General features: G+C 56.8%; 1 protein-coding gene across 3 annotated transcripts; it reads left to right on the plus strand.

Annotated features, from left to right (window-relative positions):
- Positions 1 to 2597: 2597 nt before the first annotated feature.
- Positions 2598 to 15545, plus strand: LOC140193284 (uncharacterized). Of its 3 annotated transcripts, XM_072250651.1 has the most exons (6): positions 2598 to 2814; positions 2935 to 3048; positions 3696 to 3752; positions 3868 to 3981; positions 14111 to 14220; positions 15345 to 15545. In XM_072250651.1, coding segments are annotated over exons 1-6 (603 nt in total). In that variant the 5' UTR covers positions 2598 to 2607; the 3' UTR covers positions 15346 to 15545. The 3 variants fall into 3 exon arrangements, with proteins under 3 accessions (XP_072106752.1, XP_072106753.1, XP_072106754.1); XM_072250652.1 differs by lacking the exon at positions 14111 to 14220; XM_072250653.1 differs by lacking the exon at positions 3868 to 3981.
- Positions 15546 to 16384: the final 839 nt, after the last annotated feature.

Consider the following 16384-nt stretch of genomic DNA (forward strand, 5'->3'; position numbering starts at 1 on the left):
AAATTTGGAGTATTGCGCACAGTTCTGGTCACCTAACTATAGGAAGGATATCGGTAAGATTGAAAGAGTGCAGAGAAGATTTACTAGGATGTTGCCGGGACTTTGGGAGTTGAGTTACAGGGAAAGATTGAACAGGTTAGGACTTTATTCCTCGGAGTGTAGAAGAACGAGGGGGGATTTGATAGAGGTTTGCAAAGTTACGAGGGGTATAGACAGAGTAAATGCGAGTAGGCTCTTTCCACTTAGATTAGGAGAGATAAATACGAGAGGGCATGGCTTTAGGGTGAAAGGAAGAAGGTTTACGGGGTACTTCACTCAGAGAGTGGTGGGAGTGTGGAACGAGCTGCCATCAGACGTAAATGTGGGCTCCCTCTTAAGTTTTAAGAATAGATTGGATAGGTACATGGGTGGGAGAGGTCTGGAGCGTTATGGACTGGATGCAGGTCAATGGGACTAGCGGAATAAAGTTTCGGCACAGATTAGAAGGGCCGAATAGCCTGTTTTCTGTGCTGTAGTGTTCTATGGTTCTAACTACTCCTCCCTCAATCCCTCCAAAAACCTCCTTCATTAATCTCTCTCCTCTGCCAAGCCCTCAAAAAACCTCAGCTCCCTCGCTCCTTCAATCCCCCGAACCCTCAGTTCCCACAAAATCCTCCCTCAATCCCTCCTCTGCCACTCCCTCAGAAAACCAGCTCCTCTCTTCTCCCTCAATCCCTCCAAAATCTCCTCCCATAATTCCTCTGTCCTTCACTAATCCCTCAGACACCCTCAACCCCTCTCTCCACACACAATCCTTCCAAGACACTCCTTCCTCCCTCAATCCATCCTAAGCCCTCTGTCAATTGCTCCCTCTTCTTCAATTTTTTCTCAATCCCTCCAGAAAACTCCCTCAATCCCTCCAAAATCCTCCCCTTCTCCCTCAATCCATCCAAAACACTCTCTCCTTGCTAAACCACCTCAGCCCTCACCCTCTCTAAAACTCTCCCTCTCAAAACTTTTCCTCATTCAACTGCTCTCCCTCACAATTCTTCTCTAAATCTCTCCAAAACTCTATCCTCAATCTCTCCAAAACCTACCTCCTTCCTCAACCTCTCTGAATCAGTCCCTGCTTCCCTCAATACCTCCAAAGCTCTTCCTCAATCCCTCCAAAATCCTCGCTCTTTGCTAAAACCTACCTTCCTCCCTCAATCACTCTAAAGCCCGTCCACCTCCCTCGTTCACTCCAAAATCTTTCTTGCTCCATCAATCCTTCCAAAACCCACCATCAGTCACTTCAGAATTCTCCCTCTTCCCTCAACACATCTAAAGCCTTAAAGGACATCCTCTTTCCCCAATCCTTCCAAACACTTCACTCCTACAATTGCCCCAAAACCATCTCTCCTCCATCAACCCCTTCAAACCCTCACTCAAATGGCACCCTTCCTATTTCAAACCCCTCTCTCATACCTCAACACCCTCTCCAATCAGTCTGTCTACCCTTGAAACACCTTTCTTCAAAGACCTTCCATACCTCAGCTGCAAAACTCTCCCTTCTCCTTTATGATCCTCGATTGTAACTCCAATACCTTCCTCCCTCCCTCACCCGCCTCAATCCTCCCAAAAATATCCCCGAACCGCGCCTACCTGACTATCCCTTCTATTCTCCCCAGAAATCACCAACAAACCTCCAGATCCCACCCTTCATCTCCAACCTACTGATTGTTCCTCAAAACACACCCAAACCCACATTCACTATCACACACTCCCTCCCCATCTCCATCACCCCCCTCCCTCCCCGTCTCCGTCACCCACTTCCTCCCCTACACCCCTCCCCGTCTCCGTCACCCCCTCCCTCCACTACACTCCTCCCCGTCTCCGTCACCCCCTCCCTCCCCTACACCCCTCCCCGTCTCCGTCACCCCCTCCCTCCACTACACTCCTCCCCGTCTCCGTCACCCCCTCCCTCCCCTACACCCCTCCCCGTCTCCGTCACCCCCCTCCCTCCCCTACACCCCTCCCCGTCTCCGTCACCCCCTCCCTCCCCTACGCCCCTCCCCGTCTCTGTCACCCCCTCCCTCCCCTACGCCCCTCCCCGTCTCCGTCACCTCCTCCCTCCCCTACACCCCTCCCCATCTCCGTCACCCCCTCCCGCCCCTACACCCGTCCCCGTCTCCCTCACCCCCTCCGTCCCCTACACCCCTCCCCGTCTCCATCACCCCTCTCTCCCCTACACCCCTCCCCGTCTCCGTCACCCCCTCCGTCCCCTACACCCCTCCCCGTCTCCGTCACCCCCCTCCCTCCCCGTCTCCGTCACCCCCTCCCTCCCCTACACCCCTCCGTCTCCGTCACCCCCTCCCTCCACTACACTCCTCCCCGTCTCCGTCACCCCCTCCCTCCCCTACACCCCTCCCCGTCTCCGTCACCCCCCTCCCTCCCCTACACCCCTCCCCGTCTCCGTCACCCCCTCCCTCCCCATCTCTGTCACCCCCTCCCTCCCCTACACCCCTCCCCGTCTCCGTCACCCCCCTCCCTCCCCGTCTCCGTCACCCCCTCCCTTCCCGTCTCCATCACCCCCTCCCTCGCCCACACTGACCCTCGGTCTCTCTGTTGCCAGGACTCTGACCGGGAATGTCTCAGCCACCCACCGTCGTTATCGACCCGACTGTGGCCCCGGACTCTGCACGGGTGAAGTCGCCAACGGTGGCGTCGCGGACCCACCTGCGGACCATGGAGGGGGCGCCCGACGGCCGCCTCAGCTGGATCAGCGTCTCGCACTACAACCTGGCACGCCTCACCCTCACCGAGAGGCTGCACCTGGAACTGAGGGACCTCGGGGTGAGGGGAGGGACCGGGATGCGAGGGAGGAGTGGACGCGTCGTGGGGAGGGAGGGGAGCGAGGGAGGAGGCAGGGAACGCCGAGGGGAGACCCAGACTGACTCTTTCCTCCGATTGCAGGCGATCGAGATCCTGGTCGGCGTGATCGAGATGCTTTTCGGTCTCCCGCTGCTGTTCGCCGAGAGTTACTCCTACCCGGCGATGATTGGCATCCCCTGGGTCGCCGGCATCTGGGTGGGTCCGAGGAGTCCCGGGAAACCCCCTCATTCCGCCCCCACCGTCCCTCGACACTCCCCACCGCTCACGGTGCGTGTCCAACCCTCGTACGCCAAGGTCCCCCTGTCCCTCGAACGCCGAGGTCCCCCTGTCCCTCGACACTCCCCACCACTCACGGTGCGTGTCCTACCCTCGTCCCGTCCCTCGACACTCCCCACCGTTCACAGTGCGTGTCCGACCCTCGTACGCCGAGTCCCCCCGTCCCTCGACACTCCCCACCGTTCACGGTGCTTGTCCCACCCTCATACGCCGAGTTCCCCCGTCCCTCGACACTCCCCACCGTTCACGGTGCGTGTCCCACCCTCGTACCCCGAGGTCCCCCTGTCCCTCGACACTCCCCACCGTTCACGGTGCGTGTCCCACCCCCGTACCCCGAGTCCCCCCGTCGCTCGACACTCCCCACCGTTCACGGTGCGTGTCCCACCCTCGTACCCCGAGTCCCCCTGTCCCTCGACACTCCCCACCGTTCACGGTGCGTGTCCCACCCTCGTACCCCGAGGTCCCCCTGTCCCTCGACACTCCCCTCCGTTCACGGTGCGTGTCCCACTCTCGTACGCTGATAAACTCCCTGGTGCCCCGTCTGACGTCTTCGTTTTACCCTCCAGTACGTCCTGGCCGGCTCGCTGGTGATCCACCTGATCCACTCCCGCACTCTCTTCCACGTGAGTATGCGTGTCGCTGTTTCGAGCAGGAGGGGCGGTTGGAGACGGCGATCTCTCCGTGGCACTCTGACCTCTCCCTCTCTCTCACTCTCTCCCCGCCCTGTATCCCCTGCAGAAGCGGCTGATCCTGGTGACTCAGGTGTTGAGTGGTCTGGCAGCCATGGTCTCCTGCATCATCCACAACCTGTCACTCTTCTACCTGCCCACCACTCCCTACCACTACTTCATGGTAAGGGGCATCTCACCCGCCAAAACCTCCGTCCCTCTGTAAACCCCACATCCCAATGTCTCCCTCTCCCTCTCTCTCACCCCAGTGACTGACCGTATCTCTCTCTCACCCCAGTGACTGACCGTATCTCTCACCCCAGTGACTGACCGTATCTCTCTCTCACCCCAGTGACTGACCGTATCTCTCTCTCACCCCAGTGACTGACCGTATCTCTCTCACCCCAGCGACTGACCGTATCTCTCTCACCCCAGTGACTGACCGTATCTCTCACCCCAGCGACTGACCGTATCTCTCACCCCAGTGACTGACCGTATCTCTCTCACCCCAGTGACTGACCGTATCTCTCTCTCTCACCCCAGTGACTGACCGTATCTCTCACCCCAGTGACTGACCGTATCTCTCTCCCCAGTGACTGACCGTATCTCTCTCACCCCAGTGACTGACCGTATCTCTCTCTCACCCCAGCGACTGACCGTATCTCTCTCACCCCAGTGACTGACCGTATCTCTCACCCCAGTGACTGACCGTATCTCTCTCTCACCCCAGTGACTGACCGTATCTCTCTCTCTCACCCCAGTGACTGACCGTATCTCTCTCTCACCCCAGTGACTGACCGTATCTCTCTCACCCCAGTGACTGACCGTATCTCTCTCACCCCAGTGACTGACCGTATCTCTCTCCCCAGTGACTGACCGTATCTCTCTCACCCCAGTGACTGACCGTATCTCTCTCCCCAGTGACTGACCGTATCTCTCTCTCTCACCCTAGTGACTGACCGTATCTCTCACCCCAGTGACTGACCGTCTCTCTCTCACCCCAGTGACTGACCGTATCTCTCTCACCCCAGTGACTGACCGTATCTCTCACCCCAGTGACTGACCGTATCTCTCTCTCACCCCAGTGACTGACCGTATCTCTCTCGCCCCAGTGACTGACCGTATCTCTCTCTCACCCCAGTGACTGACCGTATCTCTCACCCCAGTGACTGACCGTATCTCTCTCACCCCAGCGACTGACCGTATCTCTCACCCCAGTGACTGACCGTATCTCTCACCCCAGTGACTGACCGTATCTCTCTCTCTCACCCCAGTGACTGACCGTATCTCTCTCACCCCAGTGACTGACCATATCTCTCTCACTCCAGTGACTGACCGTATCTCTCTCACCCCAGTGACTGACCGTATCTCTCTCACCCCAGTGACTGACCATATCTCTCTCTCTCACCCCAGTGACTGACCGTATCTCTCTCTCACCCCAGTGACTGACCGTATCTCTCTCACCCCAGTGACTGACCGTATCTCTCTCTCACCCCAGTGACTGACCGTATCTCTCTCACCCCAGTGACTGACCGTACCTCTCTCACCCCAGCGACTGACCGTATCTCTCACCCCAGTGACTGACCGTATCTCTCTCTCTCACCCCAGTGACTGACCGTATCTCTCTCACCCCAGTGACTGACCGTATCTCTCTCTCACCCCAGTGACTGACCGTATCTCTCTCACCCCAGCGACTGACCGTATCTCTCACCCCAGTGACTGACCGTATCTCTCACCCCAGTGACTGACCGTATCTCTCTCACCCCAGTGACTGACCGTATCTCTCACCCCAGTGACTGACCGTATCTCTCACCCCAGCGACTGACCGTATCTCTCTCACCCCAGCGATTGACCGTATCTCTCTCACCCCAGCGACTGACCGTATCTCTCTCTCACCCCAGTGACTGACCGTATCTCTCTCACCCCAGTGACTGACCGTATCTCTCTCACCCCAGTGACTGACCGTATCTCTCACCCCAGTAACTGACCGTATCTCTCTCACCCCAGTGACTGACCGTATCTCTCACCCCAGTGACTGACCGTATCTCTCTCTCACCCCAGTGACTGACCGTATCTCTCTCTCACCCCAGCGACTGACCGTATCTCTCACCCCAGTGACTGACCGTATCTCTCTCTCACCCCAGTGACTGACCGTATCTCTCTCACCCCAGTGACTGACCGTATCTCTCTCTCACCCCAGTGACTGACCATATCTCTCACCCCAGTGACTGACCGTATCTCTCTCACCCCAGTGACTGACCGTATCTCTCTCTCACCCCAGTGACTGACCGTATCTCTCTCTCTCCCCAGTGACTGACCGTATCTCTCACCCCAGTGACTGACCGTATCTCTCTCTCACCCCAGTGACTGACCGTATCTCTCTCACCCCAGCGACTGACCGTATCTCTCTATCTCACCCCAGTGACTGACCGTATCTCTCACCCCAGTGACTGACCGTATCTCTCTCACCCCAGTGACTGACCGTATCTCTCTCTCACCCCAGTGACTGACCGTATCTCTCTCTCTCACCCCAGCGACTGACCGTATCTCTCTCTCTCACCCCAGTGACTGACCGTATCTCTCACCCCAGTGACCGACCGTCTCTCTCTCACCCCAGTGACTGACCGTATCTCTCTCTCTCACCCCAGCGACTGACCGTATCTCTCTCTCTCACCCCAGTGACTGACCGTATCTCTCTCTCACCCCAGTGACTCACCGTATCTCTCTCACCCCAGCGACTGACCGTATCTCTCTCTCACCCCAGCGACTGACCGTATCTCTCTCTCACCCCAGCGACTGACCGTATCTCTCTCACCCCAGTGACTGACCGTATATCTCTCTCACCCCAGTGACTGACCGTATCTCTCTCTCACCCCAGTGACTGACCGTATCTCTCTCTCTCACCCCAGTGACTGACCGTATCTCTCTCGCCCCAGTGACTGACCGTATCTCTCTCGCCCCAGTGACTGACCGTATCTCTCACCCCAGTGACTGACCGTATCTCTCTCACCCCAGTGACTGACCGTATCTCTCTCTCACCCCAGTGACTGACCGTATCTCTCTCACCCCAGTGACTGACCGTATCTCTCACCCCAGTGACTGACCGTATCTCTCACCCCAGTGACTGACCGTATCTCTCTCTCACCCCAGTGACTGACCGTATCTCTCTCACCCCAGTGACTGACCGTATCTCTCTCTCACCCCAGTGACTGACCGTATCTCTCACCCCAGTGACTGACCGTATCTCTCTCTCACCCCAGTGACTGACCGTATCTCTCTCTCTCTCCCCAGTGACTGACCGTATCTCTCTCACCCCAGTGACTGACCGTATCTCTCACCCCAGTGACTGACCGTATCTCTCTCTCACCCCAGTGACTGACCGTATCTCTCTCACCCTAGTGACTGACCGTATCTCTCTCTCTCACCCCAGTGACTGACCGTATCTCTCTCTCACCCCAGTGACTGACCGTATCTCTCACCCCAGTGACTGACCGTATCTCTCTCTCTCACCCCAGTGACTGACCGTATCTCTCTCTCACCCCAGTGACTGACCGTATCTCTCTCACCCCAGTGACTGACCGTATCTCTCACCCCAGTGACTGACCGTATCTCTCTCACCCCAGTGACTGACCGTATCTCTCTCTCACCCCAGTGACTGACCGTATCTCTCTCTCTCTCCCCAGTGACTGACCGTATCTCTCTCTCACCCCAGTGACTGACCGTATCTCTCTCTCACCCCAGTGACTGACCGTATCTCTCTCTCACCCCAGTGACTAACCGTATCTCTCTCTCTTACCCCAGTGACTGACCGTATCTCTCACCCCAGTGACTGACCGTATATCTCTCTCACCCCAGTGACTGACCGTATCTCTCTCTCACCCCAGTGACTGACCGTATCTCTCTCTCTCTCCCCAGTGACTGACCGTATCTCTCTCACCCCAGTGACTGACCGTATCTCTCACCCCAGTGACTGACCGTATCTCTCTCTCACCCCAGTGACTGACCGTATCTCTCTCACCCTAGTGACTGACCGTATCTCTCTCTCTCACCCCAGTGACTGACCGTATCTCTCTCTCACCCCAGTGACTGACCGTATCTCTCACCCCAGTGACTGACCGTATCTCTCTCTCTCACCCCAGTGACTGACCGTATCTCTCTCTCACCCCAGTGACTGACCGTATCTCTCTCACCCCAGTGACTGACCGTATCTCTCACCCCAGTGACTGACCGTATCTCTCTCACCCCAGTGACTGACCGTATCTCTCTCACCCCAGTGACTGACCGTATCTCTCTCTCACCCCAGTGACTGACCGTATCTCTCTCTCTCTCCCCAGTGACTGACCGTATCTCTCTCTCACCCCAGTGACTGACCGTATCTCTCTCTCACCCCAGTGACTGACCGTATCTCTCTCTCACCCCAGTGACTAACCGTATCTCTCTCTCTTACGCCAGTGACTGACCGTATCTCTCACCCCAGTGACTGACCGTATCTCTCTCACCCCAGTGACTGACCGTATCTCTCTCTCACCCCAGTGACTGACCGTATCTCTCTCTCCCCAGTGACTGACCGTATCTCTCTCTCACCCCAGTGACTGACCGTATCTCTCACCCCAGTGACTGACCGTATCTCTCTCTCTCACCCCAGTGACTGACCGTATCTCTCTCACCCCAGTGACTGACCGTATCTCTCTCTCACCCCAGTGACTGACCGTATCTCTCACCCCAGTGACTGACCGTATCTCTCTCACCCCAGTGACTGACCGTATCTCTCTCTCTCACCCCAGTGACTGACCGTATCTCTCACCCCAGTGACTGACCGTATCTCTCTCACCCCAGTGACTGACCGTATCTCTCTCTCACCCCAGTGACTGACCGTATCTCTCTCTCACCCCAGTGACTGACCGTATCTCTCACCCCAATGACTGACCGTATCTCTCTCACCCCAGTGACTGACCGTATCTCTCTCTCTCACCCCAGCGACTGACCGTATCTCTCACCCCAGTGACTGACCGTATCTCTCTCACCCCAGCGACTGACCGTATCTCTCTCTCACCCCAGTGACTGACCGTATCTCTCTCTCTCACCCCAGTGACTGACCGTATCTCTCTCTCACCCCAGCGACTGACCGTATCTCTCTCTCACCCCAGTGACTGACCGTATCTCTCTCACCCCAGTGACTGACCGTATCTCTCTCTCACCCCAGTGACTGACCGTATCTCTCTCACCCCAGTGACTGACCGTATCTCTCACCCCAGTGACTGACCGTATCTCTCACCCCAGTGACTGACCGTATCTCTCTCTCACCCCAGTGACTGACCGTATCTCTCTCACCCCAGTGACTGACCGTATCTCTCTCTCACCCCAGTGACTGACCGTATCTCTCACCCCAGTGACTGACCGTATCTCTCACCCCAGTGACTGACCGTATCTCTCTCTCACCCCAGTGACTGACCGTATCTCTCTCACCCTAGTGACTGACCGTATCTCTCTCTCTCACCCCAGTGACTGACCGTATCTCTCTCTCACCCCAGTGACTGACCGTATCTCTCACCCCAGTGACTGACCGTATCTCTCTCTCTCACCCCAGTGACTGACCGTATCTCTCTCTCACCCCAGTGACTGACCGTATCTCTCTCACCCCAGTGACTGACCGTATCTCTCACCCCAGTGACTGACCGTATCTCTCTCACCCCAGTGACTGACCGTATCTCTCTCACCCCAGTGACTGACCGTATCTCTCTCACCCCAGTGACTGACCGTATCTCTCTCTCACCCCAGTGACTGACCGTATCTCTCTCTCTCTCCCCAGTGACTGACCGTATCTCTCTCTCACCCCAGTGACTGACCGTATCTCTCTCTCACCCCAGTGACTGACCGTATCTCTCTCTCACCCCAGTGACTAACCGTATCTCTCTCTCTTACGCCAGTGACTGACCGTATCTCTCACCCCAGTGACTGACCGTATCTCTCTCACCCCAGTGACTGACCGTATCTCTCTCTCACCCCAGTGACTGACCGTATCTCTCTCTCCCCAGTGACTGACCGTATCTCTCTCTCACCCCAGTGACTGACCGTATCTCTCACCCCAGTGACTGACCGTATCTCTCTCTCTCACCCCAGTGACTGACCGTATCTCTCTCACCCCAGTGACTGACCGTATCTCTCTCTCACCCCAGTGACTGACCGTATCTCTCACCCCAGTGACTGACCGTATCTCTCTCACCCCAGTGACTGACCGTATCTCTCTCTCTCACCCCAGTGACTGACCGTATCTCTCACCCCAGTGACTGACCGTATCTCTCTCACCCCAGTGACTGACCGTATCTCTCTCTCACCCCAGTGACTGACCGTATCTCTCTCTCACCCCAGTGACTGACCGTATCTCTCACCCCAATGACTGACCGTATCTCTCTCACCCCAGTGACTGACCGTATCTCTCTCTCTCACCCCAGCGACTGACCGTATCTCTCACCCCAGTGACTGACCGTATCTCTCTCACCCCAGCGACTGACCGTATCTCTCTCTCACCCCAGTGACTGACCGTATCTCTCTCTCTCACCCCAGTGACTGACCGTATCTCTCTCTCACCCCAGCGACTGACCGTATCTCTCTCTCACCCCAGCGACTGACCGTATCTCTCTCTCACCCCAGTGACTGACCGTATCTCTCTCACCCCAGTGACTGACCGTATCTCTCACCCCAGTGACTGACCGTATCTCTCTCTCACCCCAGTGACTGACCGTATCTCTCACCCCAGTGACTGACCGTATCTCTCTCTCACCCCAGTGACTGACCGTATCTCTCACCCCAGTGACTGACCGTATCTCTCTCACCCCAGTGACTGACCGTATCTCTCTCACCCCAGTGACTGACCGTATCTCTCTCTCACCCCAGTGACTGACCGTATCTCTCACCCCAGTGACTGACCGTCTCTCTCTCACCCCAGTGACTGACCGTATCTCTCTCTCACCCCAGTGACTGACCGTATCTCTCTCACCCCAGTGACTGACCGTATCTCTCACCCCAGTGACCGACCGTCTCTCTCTCACCCCAGTGACTGACCGTATCTCTCACCCCAGTGACTGACCGTATCTCTCTCTCACCCCAGTGACCGACCGTCTCTCTCTCACCCCAGTGACTGACCGTATCTCTCTCTCACCCCAGTGACTGACCGTATCTCTCTCACCCCAGTGACTGACCGTATCTCTCACCCCAGTGACCGACCGTCTCTCTCTCACCCCAGTGACTGACCGTATCTCTCTCTCACCCCAGCGACTGACCGTATCTCTCTCTCACCCCAGTGACTGACCGTATCTCTCTCACCCCAGTGACTGACCGTATCTCTCTCTCACCCCAGTGACTGACCATATCTCTCACCCCAGTGACTGACCATATCTCTCTCACTCCAGTGACTGACCGTATCTCTCTCTCACCCCAGTGACTGACCGTATCTCTCTCTCTCACCCCAGCGACTGACCGTATCTCTCTCTCTCACCCCAGTGACTGACCGTATCTCTCACCCCAGTGACTGACCGTATCTCTCTCACCCCAGTGACTGACCGTATCTCTCTCTCACCCCAGTGACTGACCGTATCTCTCTCTCTCACCCCAGCGACTGACCGTATCTCTCACCCCAGTGACTGACCGTATCTCTCTCTCACCCCAGTGACTGACCGTATCTCTCACCCCAGTGACTGACCGTATCTCTCTCACCCCAGTGACTGACCGTATCTCTCACCCCAGTGACTGACCGTATCTCTCTCACCCCAGTGACTGACCGTATCTCTCTCACCCCAGTGACTGACCGTATCTCTCTCTCTCACCCCAGTGACTGACCGTATCTCTCTCACCCCAGTGACTGACCGTATCTCTCTCTCACCCCAGTGACTGACCGTATCTCTCACCTCAGTGACTGACCGTATCTCTCACCCCAGTGACTGACCGTATCTCTCACCCCAGTGACCGACCGTATCTCTCTCACCCCAGTGACTGACCGTATCTCTCACCCCAGTGACTGACCGTATCTCTCTCTCACCCCAGTGACTGACCGTATCTCTCACCCCAGTGACTGACCGTATCTCTCTCTCACCCCAGTGACTGACCGTATCTCTAACCCCAGTGACTGACCGTATCTCTCTCCCCAGTGACTGACCGTATCTCTCTCACCCCAGTGACTGACCGTATCTCTCACCCCAGTGACTGACCGTATCTCTCTCTCACCCCAGTGACTGACCGTATCTCTCTCTCTCCCCAGTGACTGACCGTATCTCTCACCCCAGTGACTGACCGTATCTCTCTCTCACCCCAGTGACTGACCATATCTCTCTCACCCCAGTGACTGACCGTATCTCTCTCACCCCAGTGACTGACCGTATCTCTCTCTCACCCCAGTGACTGACCGTATCTCTCTCTCTCACCCCAGTGACTGACCGTATCTCTCTCACCCCAGTGACTGACCGTATCTCTCTCTCACCCCAGTGACTGACCGTATCTCTCTCACCCCAGCGACTGACCGTATCTCTCACCCCAGCGACTGACCGTATCTCTCTCTCTCACCCCAGTGACTGACCGTATCTCTCACCCCAGTGACTGACCGTATCTCTCTCTCTCACCCCAGTGACTGACCGTATCTCTCTCTCACCCCAGTGACTGACCGTATCTCTCTCATCCCAGTGACTGACCGTATCTCTCTCTCACCCCAGTGACTGACGTATCTCTCTCTCACCCCAGTGACTGACCGTATCTCTCTCTCACCCCAGTGACTGACCGTATCTCTCTCTCACCCCAGTGACTGACCGTATCTCTCTCACCCCAGTGACTGACCGTATCTCTCTCTCACCCCAGTGACTGACCGTATCTCTCTCTCTCACCCCAGTGACTGACCGTATCTCTCTCTCACCCCAGTGACTGACCGTATCTCTCTCTCACCCCAGTGACTGACCGTATCTCTCTCACCCCAGTGACTGACCGTATCTCTCTCTCACCCCAGTGACTGACCGTATCTCTCTCACCCCAGTGACTGACCGTATCTCTCACCCCAGTGACTGACCGTATCTCTCTCTCACCCCAGTGACTGACCGTATCTCTCTCTCTCACCCCAGTGACTGACCGTATCTCTCTCACCCCAGTGACTGACCGTATCTCTCTCTCTCACCCCAGTGACTGACCGTATCTCTCTCTCACCCCAGTGACTGACCGTATCTCTCTCTCACCCCAGTGACTGACCGTATCTCTCTCTCTCACCCCAGTGACTGACCGTACCTCTCTCTCACCCCAGTGACTGACCGTTTCTCTCTCACCCCAGTGACTGACCGTATCTCTCTCCCCAGTGACTGACCGTATCTCTCTCACCCCAGTGACTGACCGTATATCTCACCCCAGTGACTGACCGTATCTCTCACCCCAGTTACTGACCGTATCTCTCTCACCCCAGTGACTGACCGTATCTCTCTCACCCCAGCGACTGACCGTATCTCTCTCTCACCCCAGTGACTGACCGTATCTCTCACCCCAGTGACTGACCGTATCTCTCTCTCTCACCCCAGTGACTGACCGTATCTCTCTCGCCCCAGTGACTGACCGTATCTCTCTCACCCCAGTGACTGACCGTTTCTCTCTCACCCCAGTGACTGACCGTATCTCTCTCCCCAGTGACTGACCGTATCTCTCTCACCCCAGTGACTGACCGTATATCTCACCCCAGTGACTGACCGTATCTCTCACCCCAGTTACTGACCGTATCTCTCTCACCCCAGTGACTGACCGTATCTCTCTCACCCCAGCGACTGACCGTATCTCTCTCTCACCCCAGTGACTGACCGTATCTCTCACCCCAGTGACTGACCGTATCTCTCTCTCTCACCCCAGTGACTGACCGTATCTCTCTCACCCCAGTGACTGACCGTATCTCTCTCTCACCCCAGTGACTGACCGTATCTCTCACCCCAGTGACTGACCGTATCTCTCTCACCCCAGTGACTGACCGTATCTCTCACCCCAGTGACTGACCGTATCTCTCTCTCACCCCAGTGACTGACCGTATCTCTCACCCCAGTGACTGACCGTATCTCTCTCACCCCAGTGACTGACCGTATCTCTCTCTCACCCCAGTGACTGACCGTATCTCTCACCCCAGTGACTGACCGTATCTCTCTCTCTCACCCCAGTGACTGATCGTATCTCTCTCACCCCAGTGACTGACCGTATCTCTCTCTCACCCCAGTGACTGACCGTATCTCTCACCCCAGTGACTGACCGTATCTCTCTCTCACCCCAGTGACTGACCGTATCTCTCTCTCACCCTGTCCCTGCAGACGGCTCCGTTGCTGCTGTCACTGTTCCTGATGCTATTCTCTGTCCTACACTTCATCATCTCCTTGCTGATCTGCTACCTGTACATCAGCGTCCTGAATCACAACAGCTGGTAACGGGGCTACCGCCGGCTCGGAGCGCGGCCGGGAGGCGGCGGGGGCGGGGGTGGGGGTGGAGAGAGAGAGTCAGGCGGCCGACGAGAGGGAGACATTGTGCACAACGATGTGGGATGAGTGAGATTTGTAGGCGGGGGAGGCAGGGGTGACAGGAGACAGAGTGAGAGAGGTGCTGCAGTGAAAGAGAGGGGTCGTGAGGTCGTCCAAACTCAGCCTGATTTCCATCCAGGCAAACCTGCTGGAGTTCCTTAAGGAAATACCACGCAGACAAGAGTTTGCATGGATGCAAGATTGGCTGACTAGTAGGAGGCAAAGTACGGGAATACAGTTTCTAGTGCCCAGCAGAGCGATCATAAGGGACTCTCCCCTCCCCATAGATGTGGAGAGGATGTTTCCTATAGTGGGGGGAGTCTGGGACCATAGGACACAGATAGAGTGGATTTGGAGAGGATGTTTCCTGTAGTGAGGGAGTCTCGGACCAGAGGACACAGATAGAGTGGATGTGGAGAGGATGTTTCCTGTAGTGGGGGAGTCTCGGACCAGAGGACACAGATAGAGTGGATTTGGAGAGGATGTTTCCTATAGTGGGGGAGTCTCGGACCAGAGGACACAGATAGAGTGGATGTGGAGAGGATGTTTCCTGTAGTGGGGGAGTCTGGGACCAGAGGACACAGATAGAGTGGATGTGGAGAGGATGTTTCCTGTACTCGGGGGAGTCTTGGCCTCAGAATAGGGTGCTGACCATTCAGATTGGAGATGAGGAGAAATTTCTTTAGCCAAGAGCTGTGAATCTGTGGTATCCGTTGTGTTGGCATTAGACAGGGTCCCGAGGCGGTTCACCGGGATTAAACCCGGCTGAAAGAGTTGCAGGTGAAGGAGTCAGCGAGAAGGAGGTGGTGGGAGTGGGGATGGAGGGGAAACGGAGGGACGTGGAGCGTGGAGGGGGTGAGGAAGATGCTGAGAGGGAAGGTTGTGGGAGGGAAGAGGTCAGGGGTGAGGTGGGAACGCGGGGAACGGGAGGTGGGGGTGAGAGGGGTGGTAGAGGGAGAACTGGAGAGGGGTGGGGGGCAATGAGTGGGTGCGAGTGAGGGGCTGATCTCTCCACCTTTTTTCTGCCCAGATGGCATCCGGTCTGTGAGAGCGCACGAAGACGAATCGTCGGTGCGCCCGTCCGCGCAGACGGCGGGGGAACGTGGGAGCCATACTTCCCGTCGCGGCCGTGACCCTTCCTCCCCTCACCCTGACCCCCACCTAGAGCACTCGGAGATTCCCACAGCCCCCCACCCCACCCAGAGCATCCCTCTGTGCTAATAAAGATGGAGACCGAAAGAAAGAGAGGGAGAGACTCCTCGTATGTGCGTTGATTCTGGAGGGGAGATCGGGACGGCGAGGGAGCAGTGGGGGTGAGGAGAGGTGAGGGAGCAGGGGGGGTGAGGAGAGGCGAGGGAGAGAGTGGGGTGAGGAGAGGCGAGGGAGCAGCGGGGTGAAGGGTGAAGGAGGGATGAGGGAGAGGCACCGAGGAGCTGGTAGACCTCCCCCCTCCGAGTACCTCCGACACACTCCGTCCCTTCTCGAGGCTTTGCCCGGGGACGGACCATCCCCCGTGCCAGCGGCCACAGATGCCCGAGCTCACCGGCGCAGTCTCGAAGAAGTCTGGAGAGCGGCCTGCACTTCGTCTGGAGTCGGGGAGGGGGCTCCGGTTGGTCACCGAACAGGGATGGCTATCTGTCGTTCCGGATGCTAATGCAACGGAGACCGGGCCCCTTGGCCCATCGAGTCTGTGCTGGAATATCAATCGGCCCAGTCCCACCGACCTGCTCCAGGACCCCACATCCCTCCACACACCACTCCCGTCCGTGTACCCGTCCAAACTTCCCTCCGACATGGAAATCGAAATCCCATCCACCTCTTGTGCTGGCAGCTTGTCCCACTCCCTCACCATCCTCTGAGTGAAAAGTTCCTCTTTCACCCTGAACCGAGTTCCGGTCCGCCCCAGCCTCGGTGGGAGAAGCCCACTGGCATCTACCCCATCAATACCCCTCATAATCTCGTGTCCCTCTGTCAGATCTCCCCTCGATCTTCTGCCTTCCCAGGAATGAAGTCCGAGTCTTTTCGATCTTTCCTGTTCTCACCCGGGTCCCCGCAGTCCAGGCAACATCC

The sequence above is a fragment of the Mobula birostris genome, unplaced genomic scaffold (assembly GCF_030028105.1).
Source record: "Mobula birostris isolate sMobBir1 unplaced genomic scaffold, sMobBir1.hap1 scaffold_4982, whole genome shotgun sequence".
Lineage (NCBI taxonomy): Eukaryota > Metazoa > Chordata > Chondrichthyes > Myliobatiformes > Myliobatidae > Mobula > Mobula birostris.

What these genes read in the sequence shown, in the direction of transcription:
- LOC140193284 (XM_072250651.1), top strand. Translation starts at nt 2,608, where the DNA reads ATGTCTCAGCCACCCACCGTCGTTATCGACCCGACTGTGGCCCCGGAC. An exon ending in CCTGGGTCGCCGGCATCTGG is followed by an intron (nt 3,049 to 3,695) that starts GTGGGTCCGAGG and finishes TTTACCCTCCAG; the next exon opens with TACGTCCTGGCCGGCTCGCT. An exon ending in CTCCCTACCACTACTTCATG is followed by an intron (nt 3,982 to 14,110) that starts GTAAGGGGCATC and finishes CTGTCCCTGCAG; the next exon opens with ACGGCTCCGTTGCTGCTGTC.